This window comes from Drosophila eugracilis, unplaced genomic scaffold, assembly GCF_018153835.1.
Source record: "Drosophila eugracilis isolate 14026-0451.02 unplaced genomic scaffold, ASM1815383v1 contig_440, whole genome shotgun sequence".
Lineage (NCBI taxonomy): Eukaryota > Metazoa > Arthropoda > Insecta > Diptera > Drosophilidae > Drosophila > Drosophila eugracilis.
This window is the reverse complement of record NW_024573306.1, coordinates 854,947-869,541: the sequence shown is the minus strand read 5'-3', so window position 1 is coordinate 869,541 and position 14,595 is coordinate 854,947. Positions and strand designations below refer to the sequence as shown.

At 33.8% G+C, this 14,595-nt stretch overlaps 1 protein-coding gene across 1 annotated transcript in view; it reads right to left on the bottom strand.

The window, feature by feature from the left end:
* Positions 1-489: 489 nt before the first annotated feature.
* The window catches only part of LOC108117187 (IDLSRF-like peptide), a 39,512-nt gene continuing 25,406 nt past the window's right edge, over positions 490-14,595 (bottom strand). Inside the window, 4 exon segments of the mRNA XM_017229480.2 lie at positions 490-3,643; positions 3,645-3,747; positions 6,729-6,927; positions 11,185-11,313. Of these exon segments, the coding sequence (XP_017084969.1) occupies positions 3,599-3,643; positions 3,645-3,747; positions 6,729-6,927; positions 11,185-11,313 (476 nt within the window). The 3' untranslated portion in view covers positions 490-3,598.

Here is a 14,595-nt window from a genome sequence, read left to right as displayed (position 1 = left end):
TACGCTTTTGTTTGCCCTGAGAGTGCGTGCTATCTCCGCTCTCACTCTCCCTCAGCGAAAGTAATTAGGGGGAAGTTCTTAATGGCAGCGAGTGCAAGTGAGACAAAACAAATATCTTATCGCTAGTGTATAACTTGGACTCTGATAGCTTAGGACTGTCAACTGCCTGGAATTCCTTCAATTAATGAATGCATTAGAGTGATAGCCGTACATTAAAACTGTTAAAGTATAGAGTTGGAAAAAACTGATAAAATAAATAAGATCAAAACTACCCATTCCTCAAAATAGGTAATATTGATAACAAGTTGAGTGATAGAAATCATAGGAAATTAATTGGTAATAAACTTATGAATTGGTTAATAAGGGGAAAAGTAAACTTATATGAAGATAAAGGTTGTATATTTATATTTTACTAGGAAAATTCTTAAAAATGTATTATATTTCAAGATATAAAAATCCCATTCCTTTAAATAAAACCATTCTTTCTGATTTTGTTTTTAAAACAGCACACCAAAGAAATAGCATCATTGGAATGTTAAAAATTTTATTTAAATTTCTTCTCGCCATTTTCTGTATGTTTTTTTCTGCAATTCTAATTATAATGCATTTACACATAGACTCGATTTTTTTGTTTTAGTGTTTTTTTTTCATCATAAAACTCGAATTTGTCATCTGTATTTAATTCAAACTTGAAATGTTTTTTCGTTTTGGTATTGCATATAGTTTTATATAGCATTTTTTTTGTTTGATTTTTGAAGAGCAATTTGGCTCTTGTTGCTGGAGTATTTTGTTTGCTACGATTTTTAGTTCGGTAACTGATATGTTTCGTTTACTCGTTTCGTTTAAATATATTTCAACTATTTCTTGTGTATTTTGTATCTGGTGGTTTTGTTAGTTCGTAATTGGTCTAGCAAATTAAACGAAAATTTTAAATCAATTTATAAAACAAATTACCATCAAATTATACGTGATAAAGCATGTTTGGTTTTTCATTAAAAGTTTGTTGTTCGTATTGTGGAATTGTTTCAGCGTTTTAAGAGTTCAATGGGTCAGTTTTGGTATTAAAACCCTGAAACAAGTAACAATTTTTATTAATTTCAAACAATCCAACAAGAACTTAGAAAACTAAAAGCAACTTAGGTTGTAAATATAATGCAGTATCCTTCATAAAACTCTCTTTGGTGTGTTTAACCATAAATATATTTATATATAATTCTCTTAACGTTATGTAATTTTCAACTTTCTTGTCTTCATATTTGATATGTTTGTTTGTTAATTGATATGTTGCATATATTTTGTGTTTCATAGATTCTTGTGTGTTTGTAACCTTTGCAGTTTGGTTTCTCCTTTAGCAAGAGATCTGCTGATATGTTTGCGATACAAGTTCACTGGCTTATAGTTAAAAATGTCTATGTTTTTTATATTAAACTTTTGAAAAATATTCACAGAGAAAAAACGTTTTTTTTTTGTAGATTTTCAATGTTTTTTTTTAGATATTTAAATTATTTAAAATTTACAGGCGAATATGTGTTGATGGAACCCAAAAAACAAATTATCACTTTGTTGTTTTTTTTTAATTTTTCATGTTTGGTTTTCCATTTCATTTGCATCGATTATGGAATTCGTAGTTTGTATCCTTTATTTACAAGGGGCTTTCCTCACATTCTTCTTTTTATCATATACATATGTATATATATATATAGTTCAATGGATCAGTTTCTGTTCATTTTCATTCTTTTAATATTACTCTTGACTTGTTTAAATATTTATTCATAAATATATTTTAAATAGACGACTATATAGTTAAAATGATTTTGTCTTTTTTTTTGTGTTTTCCTTTTTTTTTGTTTAAATAAATAATTTTAGTTTAGTTTTGCTGTAGTTGTTGTATGATCTATCAGCTAATTCAAGGTACTTATAACTCCATTAATTTTTCGGTTTAATCTAAAGAAATTTCCTTTAACGTTGGGTTCATAATTCCTCCTCCGCTTTCTTTCTATTCATTTTAGTTACTTGTCACGCTATCTGGTCAACAATTCCGTGCTCCGTTTTGAAAAATGTTTGAATTAGAGAATCCTTAATCTATGTAGTATAGTGTAGTATTGTGTTTTGAGAGCCAGTTCCAAGCTTTGCTTAGATAATTTTCCAAATTGTTTGGGTCAGTTTTTGTTCTTTGGCAATGGGAAACTGGCCCTCAAAACCTGAGAATCTCATTTTGGTTACAATTTGCTTTTGTGTGTTTTTTTTTGTGTTCTTCTAAGAAATATATATATTTATATATATGTTGAGAATTGAGTAAAGTTGTGTGTTATATTTTCCAAATTAAGGTTAGGCTTTATAATTACTTGTTTTGAATATATAACTTGAGATTTCTCATTGATATTTCTACCACTTTTAGACACACACCGTGAATTATGCAACTCAAAACCAAAGTGATTTACTGCTGCACAGTAGCTCGACATAGTTAGTAACTATGATAACGTGTGTTTAGGTTATTAATTAATTTCATATTTGAAACATTGAAGTGGTTTTCTTCTACTGGAAACAACAATAGCTGCAGGGCTTTCGCTACATTTACTGACTACAAACTAAACGAATATTTTATAAGTTTTTCTTTGGTAGTAATTATATAATTTAATAGACGTTTATCGAAAGAAGTTAAGTGTACTAAGTTAGTACGTTAGAAAGTGGTTGGAAGGTTCTTTACTGATAGCCTCGGTTGCTGTTTTGCATACTTTGTTTGGTTGTTGTAGGGACTTTAGTGTGAATACCTTTAGTGACGGGTCTAAGAAGCCTTGAAACACTTTACATATACATCGATAAAAATTCTCAATATATCTGTATACATATATATGTTTCAGAAAAAAGGTCGTTATATAAACATTGATATATTTTCTTTTTTTTAAGTTTTTTGTTTTTTCCTTTTATATATTTTTTTTTGGATTTTGCCAAACGATCCTGCTTCCACATTTTATTTTTCTAGTACTTATGAAGTTTTCACTTTTCTGCAATGTTCTGAAATTTGCGCATAGATTTTCTCAAAATAAATATAGAGCGCGATAGAAACGCAACGCATAAAGAAAGTCTAAGAAAGAGCGCAGAAAGTTGGGAGAAAGCTTGAGATTTTCTTGAGATTTTCTCGGTAGTTAGCAGCCGATTTTGTGATCGAAATTTTGGTTGTACTTGCATATATTTCTTTATATATATTTTTTCTCTTCGCGCCTTTTATTTTTTTGTAGCTTTTTTCGTGGTCTTTTGCAATTTTTTTTAGTTTTTGATTTGCTTGATTTTTGTTTTTCTATAAAAGTGTTTGGAAAATGAAAATAAATGAACTGAAGATCCGATTAAGAAGGTTCCTTTTGGAAAGCAAAATCATACTCGAAAACAGAGTTTGAGAAAATATCTTTTGGCTGAAATGGGAGTGGAGGGTGGGTCATGTTGGTGGACGATGAGTGTAGGTACGTGTGTGTATAGATCGGTGTGTAATTCGCATTTAATAATTGTAATTATCATAGGGCGCGCCCAAATACGAATAGAAATTAGGATTGATGGGCTGTGCGTGTGCGTAATAAAATCCAGAAGCCGGATCTGGCGCTACTCAGTCAAGGAAGCCGGTGTTTACCAGCTTCTCCAAGAAGAACTTTCACATCGCCCAGCTCCGAGTCCTTAATGCCCAACGACTTTAACATGCCAAGATCTCCGTTCTCTACGGCCATGAAAACCGAGCGCAAGTGTTCCAAATCCGATCTGGAAAATAAGATGCAAAACGAAACCGAATTAGTTGGGGTTAATTTTCAACTTACTTGTGATTTATGGCAAAACTTGAATAAAGTTTTCCTTGGCAAACGACTTAAGCCACGGGCTTGGTGAGTTGGGTTTGTGTAAAAAGAGGGAGCAGCCATCTGCAGTCTCTAAATGGTATTTAGCTCGCAATAGTTCTTGGGGCTAACAAGAAAATTGCTAACCACAGTGGTAATATATTTATGACTACAGTGAAATAAAGTTAATTTTTTTATTAATATTGAAAACTTTTAAGAATAGTAAACAAATTTGAAGAATTTTGAAATCATATTTAAAAGTGATTAGAACTATGCAAGACCTATTTTTTAACCGAACCTCTTAAGTCAGATACTGTTATATTTCACTGCATACTTTTGGGCACTCTTTTGAAATAGGATTAAAATACCTGCAGCCCTTTCTGGCACTTTGCAGACCAAAAAAATAGCAAAAATATAGAAAAATAAATTTCTAAAAATTTAGATCTCCACCTAATTTTCACTTAAAGTTAACTACCTTTTAGCCCACAGTGAACTAAAATAATGAGAAAAAGCCCCTCAAACGCACTCGCCCACGGAGTGAAACCACATGGACACACACACAGGGAAAAGTTGTAGCTTTGCTGCGGTGGGTCTCAAATTATACGCTTTGCTTAATTAATCCCTGCAGGTAACGTGCGGCTGCCATTGCTGCCCTGCCATTGTTGGCTTTGTTATTGTTTTCGTGGTCGGTGTCCTGGGGTGTCCTTTGACCAAAACCGCCCCAGCTTTGCTCTTTTTCTATACCCACATATTTCGCTGCTTGTTGCGGCTGTTAGATAAACTTCATTATCATCAGCATAATTAGTAAAGTGAGTAGGAAAACCTTCGGCAAATACACCGAAAATTAAAGCTAAGTTCTTGTTTTAATGTTAGTATATAAGAAAAAATTACAAGATTATAAATAAAAGTTTGATAAATATAGAAGGCTTAACATATCGCCAGAACAAAAGTAAAAATGGTCAAACCTTGCACTCTTGAACTCGGGTTTTAACATGTATATTACCTAACATCTTAAGTGATTTAAAAGAACTTCAAGAATAAAGTTAAGTTACAGTAAGCCCTTCCTTTTAAGCCTATCAACAAGTGTTTATAATTTATTTTAACTAGTTCTTACAATTTTCTTACACTGCAGGCTGGAAGTCAAAGCAAGAGTGCAAAATACACATTAATAACATTTGTGCGTGTCTTGTGGTTCGAGTACATCCATTCAAAGCCATCGCCTCCCTTCTGCCAAAATCCTTAGATAGAGACTTGAGCTGGGTGGAGTGACATTATGACACTTGGGCGATTAATTGCCTTGATGAAATTGTGTAAATTTCCAGCAGACAAAGCCCTCTTATATTTCATCCAGCCCCCTATTTCCTCAGCTTTCCTTTTTTTTTTTTGGTGTCTTGCTAATTTATCAACATGTGCGTGAAGGCAAAAATATATTTTCGTGTCCTTTTGTCTGGCCCTTAGAACGAGGGATCCTTGTGCCTGGTTTTGCCCACATTTTTATGATTATTATTATTATTATTGCCACTCCAACTCACCTTGTGCGTCCCATTTTTGTGGTTAGTTTTTGTTGTACTAATTTAATGAAAATGTTTCTTTCATGTTCCATGTGACTCTCTCACTCCCCCACTCTGTTTATATTTGGGCATCTCCCACGTTTGTTTTCATTTTGCTTGTTTTTGTTTTTGTTAATTAAATTTTTGCTTTGTTTATCTTGGAAATTGTGGCATGAGGTTGGTAGAAGAATGAGTGCCTGTAGTATAATGCAATTAAGGCAGCTGAAAACACATGTTTGGGCCTAACAAAGCGTAATCGACAGGGTTAAAGGCCTAGAAACTTGCATTTTTAAAAGGATCAACTCTACCAACTTGGCTCTAAAGCTTTGTAGTTAAGAGTAAAGTAAAAATCTGATGATTTTTGCATTTCATAGTTCTTTTTGATATTTATTACTATATTTAAAGTCAAAAATTATCATCTACCTTCTTTCTCCTCCCCTTAAGTCACTATATAAACTCATGACCCAAAAGTTCTCTCTGGTTTTTCCCATTTCATAATGGAATTCATTAGGCAGAGACAAATATTTTGTTTGTTTAGGACAAGTCAGGCAAATATTATGAAAAAACAGAGAAGCCAAAAAGAAGCTCTTCATAAAATAAAACCAAAAAAGAGGAGAAGTATGATAAATATGAACGATATACATATTTTAAAATTTCATGACACTTCTTGTGTATGCTGTCTCGTATATATATATATGCCTGCCTTAAAGCCTGCAAATTTTATTGTGCCAGCAGCCACAAAAATAGATAAACAGAGAAAAGGGACTCGAAACCAGATGCAAGGATAATTCATGGGGCAAGGACAAGGACAAAAGCCTGGCCTCTGGACTTCCCTTCCTTGCATAGTAGTTTCTTTTGGAATAAAAGGATTCCCCACACAAAGTAAAAATAGCCCTGGGCTAAGCCAAAGTTTCTTAAAGAGCTTCCATTATTTATGTAACACAGAGGAGCTTAGAACCTGGCTAAAAATTATGTTTCATGCACGAAAAGCAGCTGAAATAATTTCGCTTTGGTAGCTTTTTCTTTGGCAGCTGAACAACCGACTAAAGCACACAAATTGCACCCAAGAGCAGTTCACTGAAGGAAAAACTATTGGGGAAATTTAAGGAAATAGGGTTGGGTATTTCGATTTAATAAGAAAGAAAAATATTGATTTTCTTTAAAGTTGAATTTGCAAAATGTGCTGAAAAGGTTCTTTAAACTTTAAATAAATATAGCAAAAGTTTGACAGGCTAACTTTTCTATAATAATAAGAATATAAAATTAAGATATATTTAATTTTCTTTCCAGTGCACAAACTCCCAAAAATGTCGAGCTGCAGTGAAAGTGGATAGTTTAGAGCCAGTGCTCCCGTACTCACCTCATTAGATGAAGGGCAGCGCCAAAGTCCTCAATAGTTTGCGACTCGCTCAAAGTGATGGCGACCTTATCCACACCGCCCAGAGGTGAAAGGGCATCACGTGCCTTGCTGCCGAAAAGTTTTTCCAAGTAATTGGGTCCGTGCGAGGCGATCAGGCTCTGGAGGAAGGATGCAGTCTCCTCGACCGGCGGCCGTTTGGCTGCAATTAATAAAGCAAACAAAAATTATTTTTATCGTTTGCAATTAAATAATGTTTTTATGGTGAAGGGTGATCCCTGGTACCACCCCGCAAAATGTAATTAATAAACCACTGAATGCCTTGATTACTATCAGCTTAATGCATTTGCATTCATAATTTATTCACATTTAAATTGATTTTGTTCATTAAGTCGACAAATATATATATTCCATTGCTGATTAATAAATGAGCGAAACATTTTTACTTACAAGTCATTAAAATTGAATTGGGCCCCACCGACAAATAAGGTATTAATTAATTTCTGTTTTCTCTTTTTTACAGACTGACAATTTCCTAGGCATTAATATTAATAGCAAACTGGCTGCCCTTCCATCATTTTCTCATTTTCCCATTCAACTTTAAACGCACGCGTGCATATGAAATTGGTCCTTCCTCTGGTATAAATTATTTAGGTTCCTTTTTTTGCTGCAAGGGTGGGGAGTCCGTTGAGATTTGATATTTTCGGACAATGTTAAAGCTTTTTTAATATTTAAACAGCAATAAAAAATCGCATTTACGTAGAACTCGATGTTAGAAACTTTTTTAAAAGTTTTCTTATAGTTTTTTTTCGGATTACCATTCGTTGTTCAACTTTGTTTGGTGGGGTTAAAATAACAAAGGTAATGCCATTAAATATATGTGAAAGGACAACATTTGCTTAATTTTAAAATTGAATTTCAAGGAGATTTTTTCTAATGCAGTGGTTTTTATAGTATAATATTAGCCGCCCTGAGAGATTTTAAACTTTTAACATTAAAAACTTTGAAAATATCAAAATAAATAATTCAAAAAGTTTAAGACTGTTGAGTACTTTAAATAAATAAATTGGAAATAAGAACTTTATATTCACAAGGATTTTTTAAACAAAAAATATAATATTTCGGTTTTTTTGTCATTTAAATTGAATAAAATAAAAATGAAATTCTTAAGCTGGAACTTAAATTTGATTATATTTTTTGTTAGAATTCAAGCTTGTATTTTGCATTTGCCAACTAAAAATCACCTTGTGGGTTTCTTCCACTTCGAGGCACTTGCTTAGCATAAAGGAAAATACATATATTTTTCATTTCGTTTTCATGCTCCTGTTGAATAAGTTTTTCCCCATTTATTCACATTTCTTCCCTTTTCGCCATTTTCCTTTGTGTTTATTTGTGTTTTTCTTTGGCACCGGCAAACATTTATGGGTCAGTCAGTAAGCCGGAGAGTCAGTGAGTCATTCATTCAGTCAGTCAGTCATTTAGCCATTCAGTCAGGTATTCAGTCACCCAGTCCGTCGATTCAGTCATGCACAAAGGGCAGACTTTACGGCGCTTGGCGTCGCTTTTTTTAACCCACTGACTGCACTTGTTAACCCACGGGTGCACCATCCTTGCCTTTTCCCTTAACCCGCTCACTCACATATGCTGGCATTTTTAATGGCTGCAAGGACACGTATCTAGCTGGGTCTCCTTATGTGCCTGTGTGTGTGTGAGTGTGTGTTTGTTGATACAGTCACTGAATGTATTTGTTATGCAAATGGCGACGTTTGCAAACCATTTTCCCCTCCTCAATTTTGCACTTTTCATACCCTTTAGTTATGTGGTGAATGTGCGTTTTTTGTTTCTGTTTTATTCTCATCAAGATTAATGTGCGCAATTAGCCTTGCATGCGGTTTCTCCTCGAAATTACCCCTTTTCCAAGTTTTTCCTATTATTTATAGTTGAAATATAAGTCATTACGTGACTGGCTCTTTGTGAAAACTAAACTTAACATAGTTAATTTATAGTTCCTCACCGCGTTTCTCTAAATGCTCATCATATTTTTTTGAGTAATTTGCTTAATTTATTGCTTGCTTGCGTTTATAATTATAAGTTATTACCTAAGCCATGTGTCTTATAGTTAAGTGTGTATTTTTATTGTCTTAAAAAAGCGCTAAGAAAATTGTATTCTTTTTTGTTAAATATTTTAATATGTTATTTATTATGATCTACGGGTTATGTTATGTTAGGTAAGAAATGGAAAAGTAGAATACTAAAGACATTTCTGTAATCTTAAATTTCCCCTCCCCACATTATTGGGTATTTCACAATCGAATCTCTAATAAAAAACCTTCATTCTTTACATTTTCCGTTGAGTCGTCTACATGAGCTTCGGTGGCTCCGTGTATTGTGTTCCTTGCTCGGGGGACCGGACTGAATTGGTGGGTGTGGGATGGGTGGCTGTGGGCGTTGGGAGTTGGGATTGTCGCCTGTTGTTTGCCTTTAACTTGTTACATATTCCGGACAATGTATATCAGCAGTTTAGATTAAGTCTACGTGGCAATTCTGCCCCAGAATTTACCCACCCAGCATGGGTTAACATTCTTTTTTTTTAAACTTTGCATTTGCTTGATAAAATATATGCAAAATTATGCTAATTTCCCAAGGGTATTCGAATGCAGCGTGTTAAAAGTTTTGCGAATACTTTTTATTGCAATTTAACTCGTTTTTTTCTGTCCTTTATATGTGTTCCCATTTTCCATATTTTTTTTGGCCAGCCAATGATGAGTTTGAATAAGAACATGTGCAACTTTAATAAAATATTTTTCTGAATTTGGTTATATGAAAAACTTATTACGCAAAGGGAATTTTCACAATTTATTTGTGGAAATTTTTTTTTTTTTTTTTTTTAATTTAAATAAAAAAATTTTCCCTTAATATAAAAAATTAAACCTTTTTAACATTAGGAATTATTTTTTTCGGCTTCAATATCATAAAACTATAAGCCCTACTAATTAAACAAAAGAAGGCTCAGCAAAAAACTTGGTCGTAATTCAGGGTTTTATCTTTCAACTGTTGCCTAGCTGCCAAATAAAGAGGAGTTGCCTTGCAAGAAGAGAAGTTGCCTTGGAAAAAGAAAGTGAGAGAAAGCGAGGATAATAACGAGAAACTGGACGAATAATTTATCAAAGACCGCCGAGGTTGAGGCTATAACTTAGGCCAGCGTTAAAGCAGCCGACACTTCCTAAATGATTTCATTGTCGAAAAATAGTTTTTTTTTCCCTCTCTTTCTCCCCTTGAGCTGAACAATGGCGTAAAACCAGCGAAAATTTATGCTATTGTGCCAGGGAAATGGTGGGGAATACGATAAGGAGAAGGAAAATGGGCGAGCGAAAAGGGGGAGGAGAACAATTTTGGGGTAGGAAAAGGTGGAGTGTTGGCTTGTATCTCAACTTTCAGGCAACTGAATTGCTGGCAATTAGCAGCAACAATTTGCTGTTTGGCCTCAAGTTTCGCATTTCCCGTTTATTTCAGTTTGGCTCAGCGGGTGGGAAATCTCCGCCTCCGCCGTAAAGTAAAGTTTTTTCCGTCCAATTTGTACGGCCTTTGTTTTCCTTTAACGAATTTTATAATTTATCACGTGGATTTTTCCAGCCATGACATAATTAGGGAAACTATAAAAACTTTCACTGTCATTACTCGTTCTGCCTTTGTTGTTCTTTTTAATTGACTTTATAATTTCATAGAGCATCCTGTATCGATTATGAAAATTTTAATTTAATTGCTTTTCAATTTGATCCAATTACTTGGGTAATTGCAATCAATTTCCAGCGTCTTTTCAGGCCAAAAATAAACTAAAAGCAAATGTAATTGATATGGTGGGGAGGAAACCCATCAGTTTTTCTTCTAAATATTTCCTACATCTAAATAAATCCAAGTTTAAAGTAATATTTATACTAAGTTATTCACGTTTAAGCGCCACTTTAAACTCATAAATCATAAAAACTTGTCTAAGGTTTGTGCCACAACCTTCGTTAGCATTTTGATGAGAAGCTCATTTCCCTTGCACTTGAAACTTGGCCCAAAAAACCTCAGTTGATGGACAACGAACAAGCGGATAAAGTTTTTAAGATTTTCTATGAAAACTTTGCTGCAGCATGGACTAATTTGATTAGGTGCTAGCAAGAGGCAAGCGCCACAAAATATGCTAGAATGCAACACGACTAGGAAAAAGTTTTCGTCTCGCTTTTGGCGAAGAAAACTCATTTCTGGCCATGACTTTCCAATGCAACATGATTCAAGTTTGGTTGCTCATTTCCTAGAATTTATTTTTCATTTTTAGGCTAATTCAGGCTGAGTTCCTTTTTATGTACAATTTCTATTAGGAAGAGCAGCCTTGCAAACCGAATTATTAATGGCCAAACGTTGTGCCTTCAATTAGAATTCCAGCTGAAATGGCAGCTAGTGAAATGTGACTTACCCGCTGTACACAGACGCATGTCCTCATCATATCCGTCAGAGCAATCGGGTGCACCGTCGCATAAATATTGGATGGAAATGCAATTACCATCCCCGGGACACTTGAAGGGCTCGTATGGATGGCAGGCTTCTGCAAAACGAAAAATGAAAAAATATATGAAAATGTATTTCATTCGCTTGATTTGTAAAATCGTTGTAAAAATATTGTAAACCAACAGCTTAAAGCCATGGCAAATATTTGTAAACTTAACAGAGGAAGAAATCAGTAAAACAAACTATTGGCTTTCGTTTACATTGTTTAAGCGGATTTGCTTGCCATCAATTTAATTCATTTATTTATTTATTTTCTTTGTTTATTCTCGTGTTCTGATTTTGCAGACTTAGTTTAGTTCAATGGAATTTAAGGCTGTTGATGTTATTTATTTTTCTAGATTTTTAGTCATTAAATTGTTTTATTTCATGAAAGTCTAGTTAGTTTATCAATAAATAAAATTCCAATGATTGCTTTTCTAGTTTAAATTGTTTATTTTCATAAAATTAATTTTAAATTAAACTAATTAAATATAGAAAACATCTACACAAACCCAAATATATATATTCATTTATTTGTATAATGAGAATAATTTATTTGCTAAACTCATTTGTTTAATTTGTTGCAAGGACGAGTGAGTGTACTAGAGCTTTTTGGTCATCAATTAAGAGACTGCCTAATAAAACTATATATTTGAGCAATAGATTTTCTTTTAATTATTAAAAAACATAATAAAATTATATCCGCTAAATGCAAAACTAATTAAAGTCTACATTTTTCAATTTAATTTACAAACAAACAATGCTCTTAGAGAGAAACATAAAAACGGGGAAAAAATAATAAAAATATGACGAAAATGTTATCTGACAATTAAGCAAATTAATTTGCTTTCATGTTGTTTATTGTTTACATTTTCCCTCGCAATATTTTCGCTGTTCATAAAAAGGCGTTAAGGAAGCTTTCAGTTTAATGCGGGTGGGTGTCGGAATGTGAAGGAATGCCAAGGATAAGGGCATGATGATGTTTCCCCCATCAGAGTGAAACATCAGCCCCAAAAAAATAAGCAGCAGAACAAAAGCAGAGAGCCAAGTTAATTGAATTTATTGTTTCTGCTTGTGCCGAAACATATTTCATACAATATATTTCATTTTTTTTTTGTGAAGCTGAATTTGCAGGCTTATTTGTGTTTTTTTCTCTTTTTTCTGTATACATATCTTTTCGGGCGGAGGAAAATTGGTTTTTATTAGGCTGTGCACGTGGGAGTACAGTGTTTTTAAAAAAATAATTTTCATTTTCAACGGCTTGCAATTGTGGCTTAAATCCCAACCGCAAACAAAAACGTTGGCTCTTTGGCTTTTGTTTTATGGCTGCCACAAATAAGTTAAGCATTCAAATTTCAAATCATTTTGGCTGTGCAAAAACTTGAATTTCATTTTCTGCCAAAAGGAAATTTTCTTGCCGGCCAACTTCTGTCCCTGACACTTGACATATTTTTCTATTAAAGTTTGGCCAGAGTTTTCCTGCTTCCTCGTTTTTTTACGTCTATCTCTTTCGTTGGAAAGTTTTAGAGGAAAACCGAAAAAAAAAGTCACAAATGTTATAAGTAAGTTAAGTATGATTGAGGGAAATGTTGAATTATTTGTATACAGGCTTAAACTGTATTAAAGCCTTAATCGTGTCACCTTGGCAGTCATAAAGGTGAAAGAACTTAACGGGGGACATTGCACATATGCCTGTGGCACGCGCGAGACAAGTTAATTTCATGTGATTCATTATGTTTCGGTTAATGTCAAAACAATTGGAATTTATGTGCTCGGCAACACTAATTGACAGGCCGAGGGATCCAATAAGTCTCCTCATACCACCAGGGTGAAGTCCCCCAGAAAAATCAGTTCACTGGATATATTTCTGTGCGAAAAGTGTTTCGGTTTATTGTGCGTGTTGTGCTGTGTTGCTCAGATTGAAAAGGTCAAATGAGCCAAAGGGTTGGCCTGGCCTTTACCCGGTTTTTCCTGTCTCGGATTTTACCCGATTTTCCCTCGCTTTTTCTACCCTTTTGTCGTAGATGTCGAAGCTGGTCTTAACACTCGCACTTAAAGTTGGCTTTTATGTGACATAAAAAGGACAACTTTTGTACTTTGTTGTGGCATTGAAAGCGTTTGTTTTCCTCTTTATTTTGTTGTCGGTTTTAGTTTAGTCCTTTTCGTTTTATATGCCAATTGATTACCATTTGAATACTTTATTATTTTTAATGCCTTTTCGGTTTACGATTATACGTGATTGGTTGCCGGCGAAAGGATTGCCGAAATGTTTCTTGAATTATTTATTCAATTTGCGAACGGAAAGAGAGAGGATTTTAACTTTTACTTTTTTGTAGATGAAAGCCCTACAGGTTTATACTTTGTATTTTAGGATTTTTACTGTACTGCTTAAAGGGCTTTAAAGATTAATGTTTTAATCAAAGTCTGGTTACAAAATCATTTCAGTTCATTCAAGAGAATTTAACTTATACTTTGCAGATACCAAACTAAACTTAAAATGTTTCCCGAAAAGTATGCTATAAAAAGTTCTTCTTGCTTTCCCATACATATATAGAAGCACAGGCCAGCCTTATATTGACACTCACCAGACGACCGCAAAACAGACTGTGGTTTGCCGGGGCAGATATTAATTTTCAAAAATCAAGGAGGTGGGGCCAACGGCTCTGTCGTGTGTTGCACACATAATGAATGTTGCATAAATGTCATAAATATGAAGTCAGCACGCAGCACTCTTTTGCTCCCCATGGGTATCTCATATATGGGTTTTCTTCTCTGGCAAAAAAACCAAAAAAAAAAAAAAAATAATAAGCGTATACATGGCCAAGCAGAGTTAAATGAAGCGTAAAGCTTCTGGCCACACACACACCAGGACAATGTTCTTTCCGCCTGACAATGTCGAAAAAACCAAAATCTAGAAGCTCGTACAACATTTTGCTAAGCGCTGCACGTGACACCAAGAAATATTCTTACACTCGGCTTTTGTCGCTGTCCCCTTATGGAATAATCCTAACTCTGTGTACCCATCGCCCGTAAAAGAGTGTAATAACACTATGCAACAAAATTGGCACTTGCCGGTGCAGAGCTTGTGCTTTATGAGCAACTTTTGCTGAACTATGACTTCTTTCGGCTGACTTTTAAACGTATCAGGAAATAAATTTATTTGGTGATTAAAAGGTGAAGTTACTTCGTTAAGCTACTTAGTTTTTTATCCTTACTTATGTAAAAAAATTATATAAAATGTTGAAAAAATAGCTGATTAATAACTTAACTCGAATTATTTTTGATTAATTTAATAAGTAATATGATTATTTTCGCAAAAAAAAATGCCATCTAGTGTAAT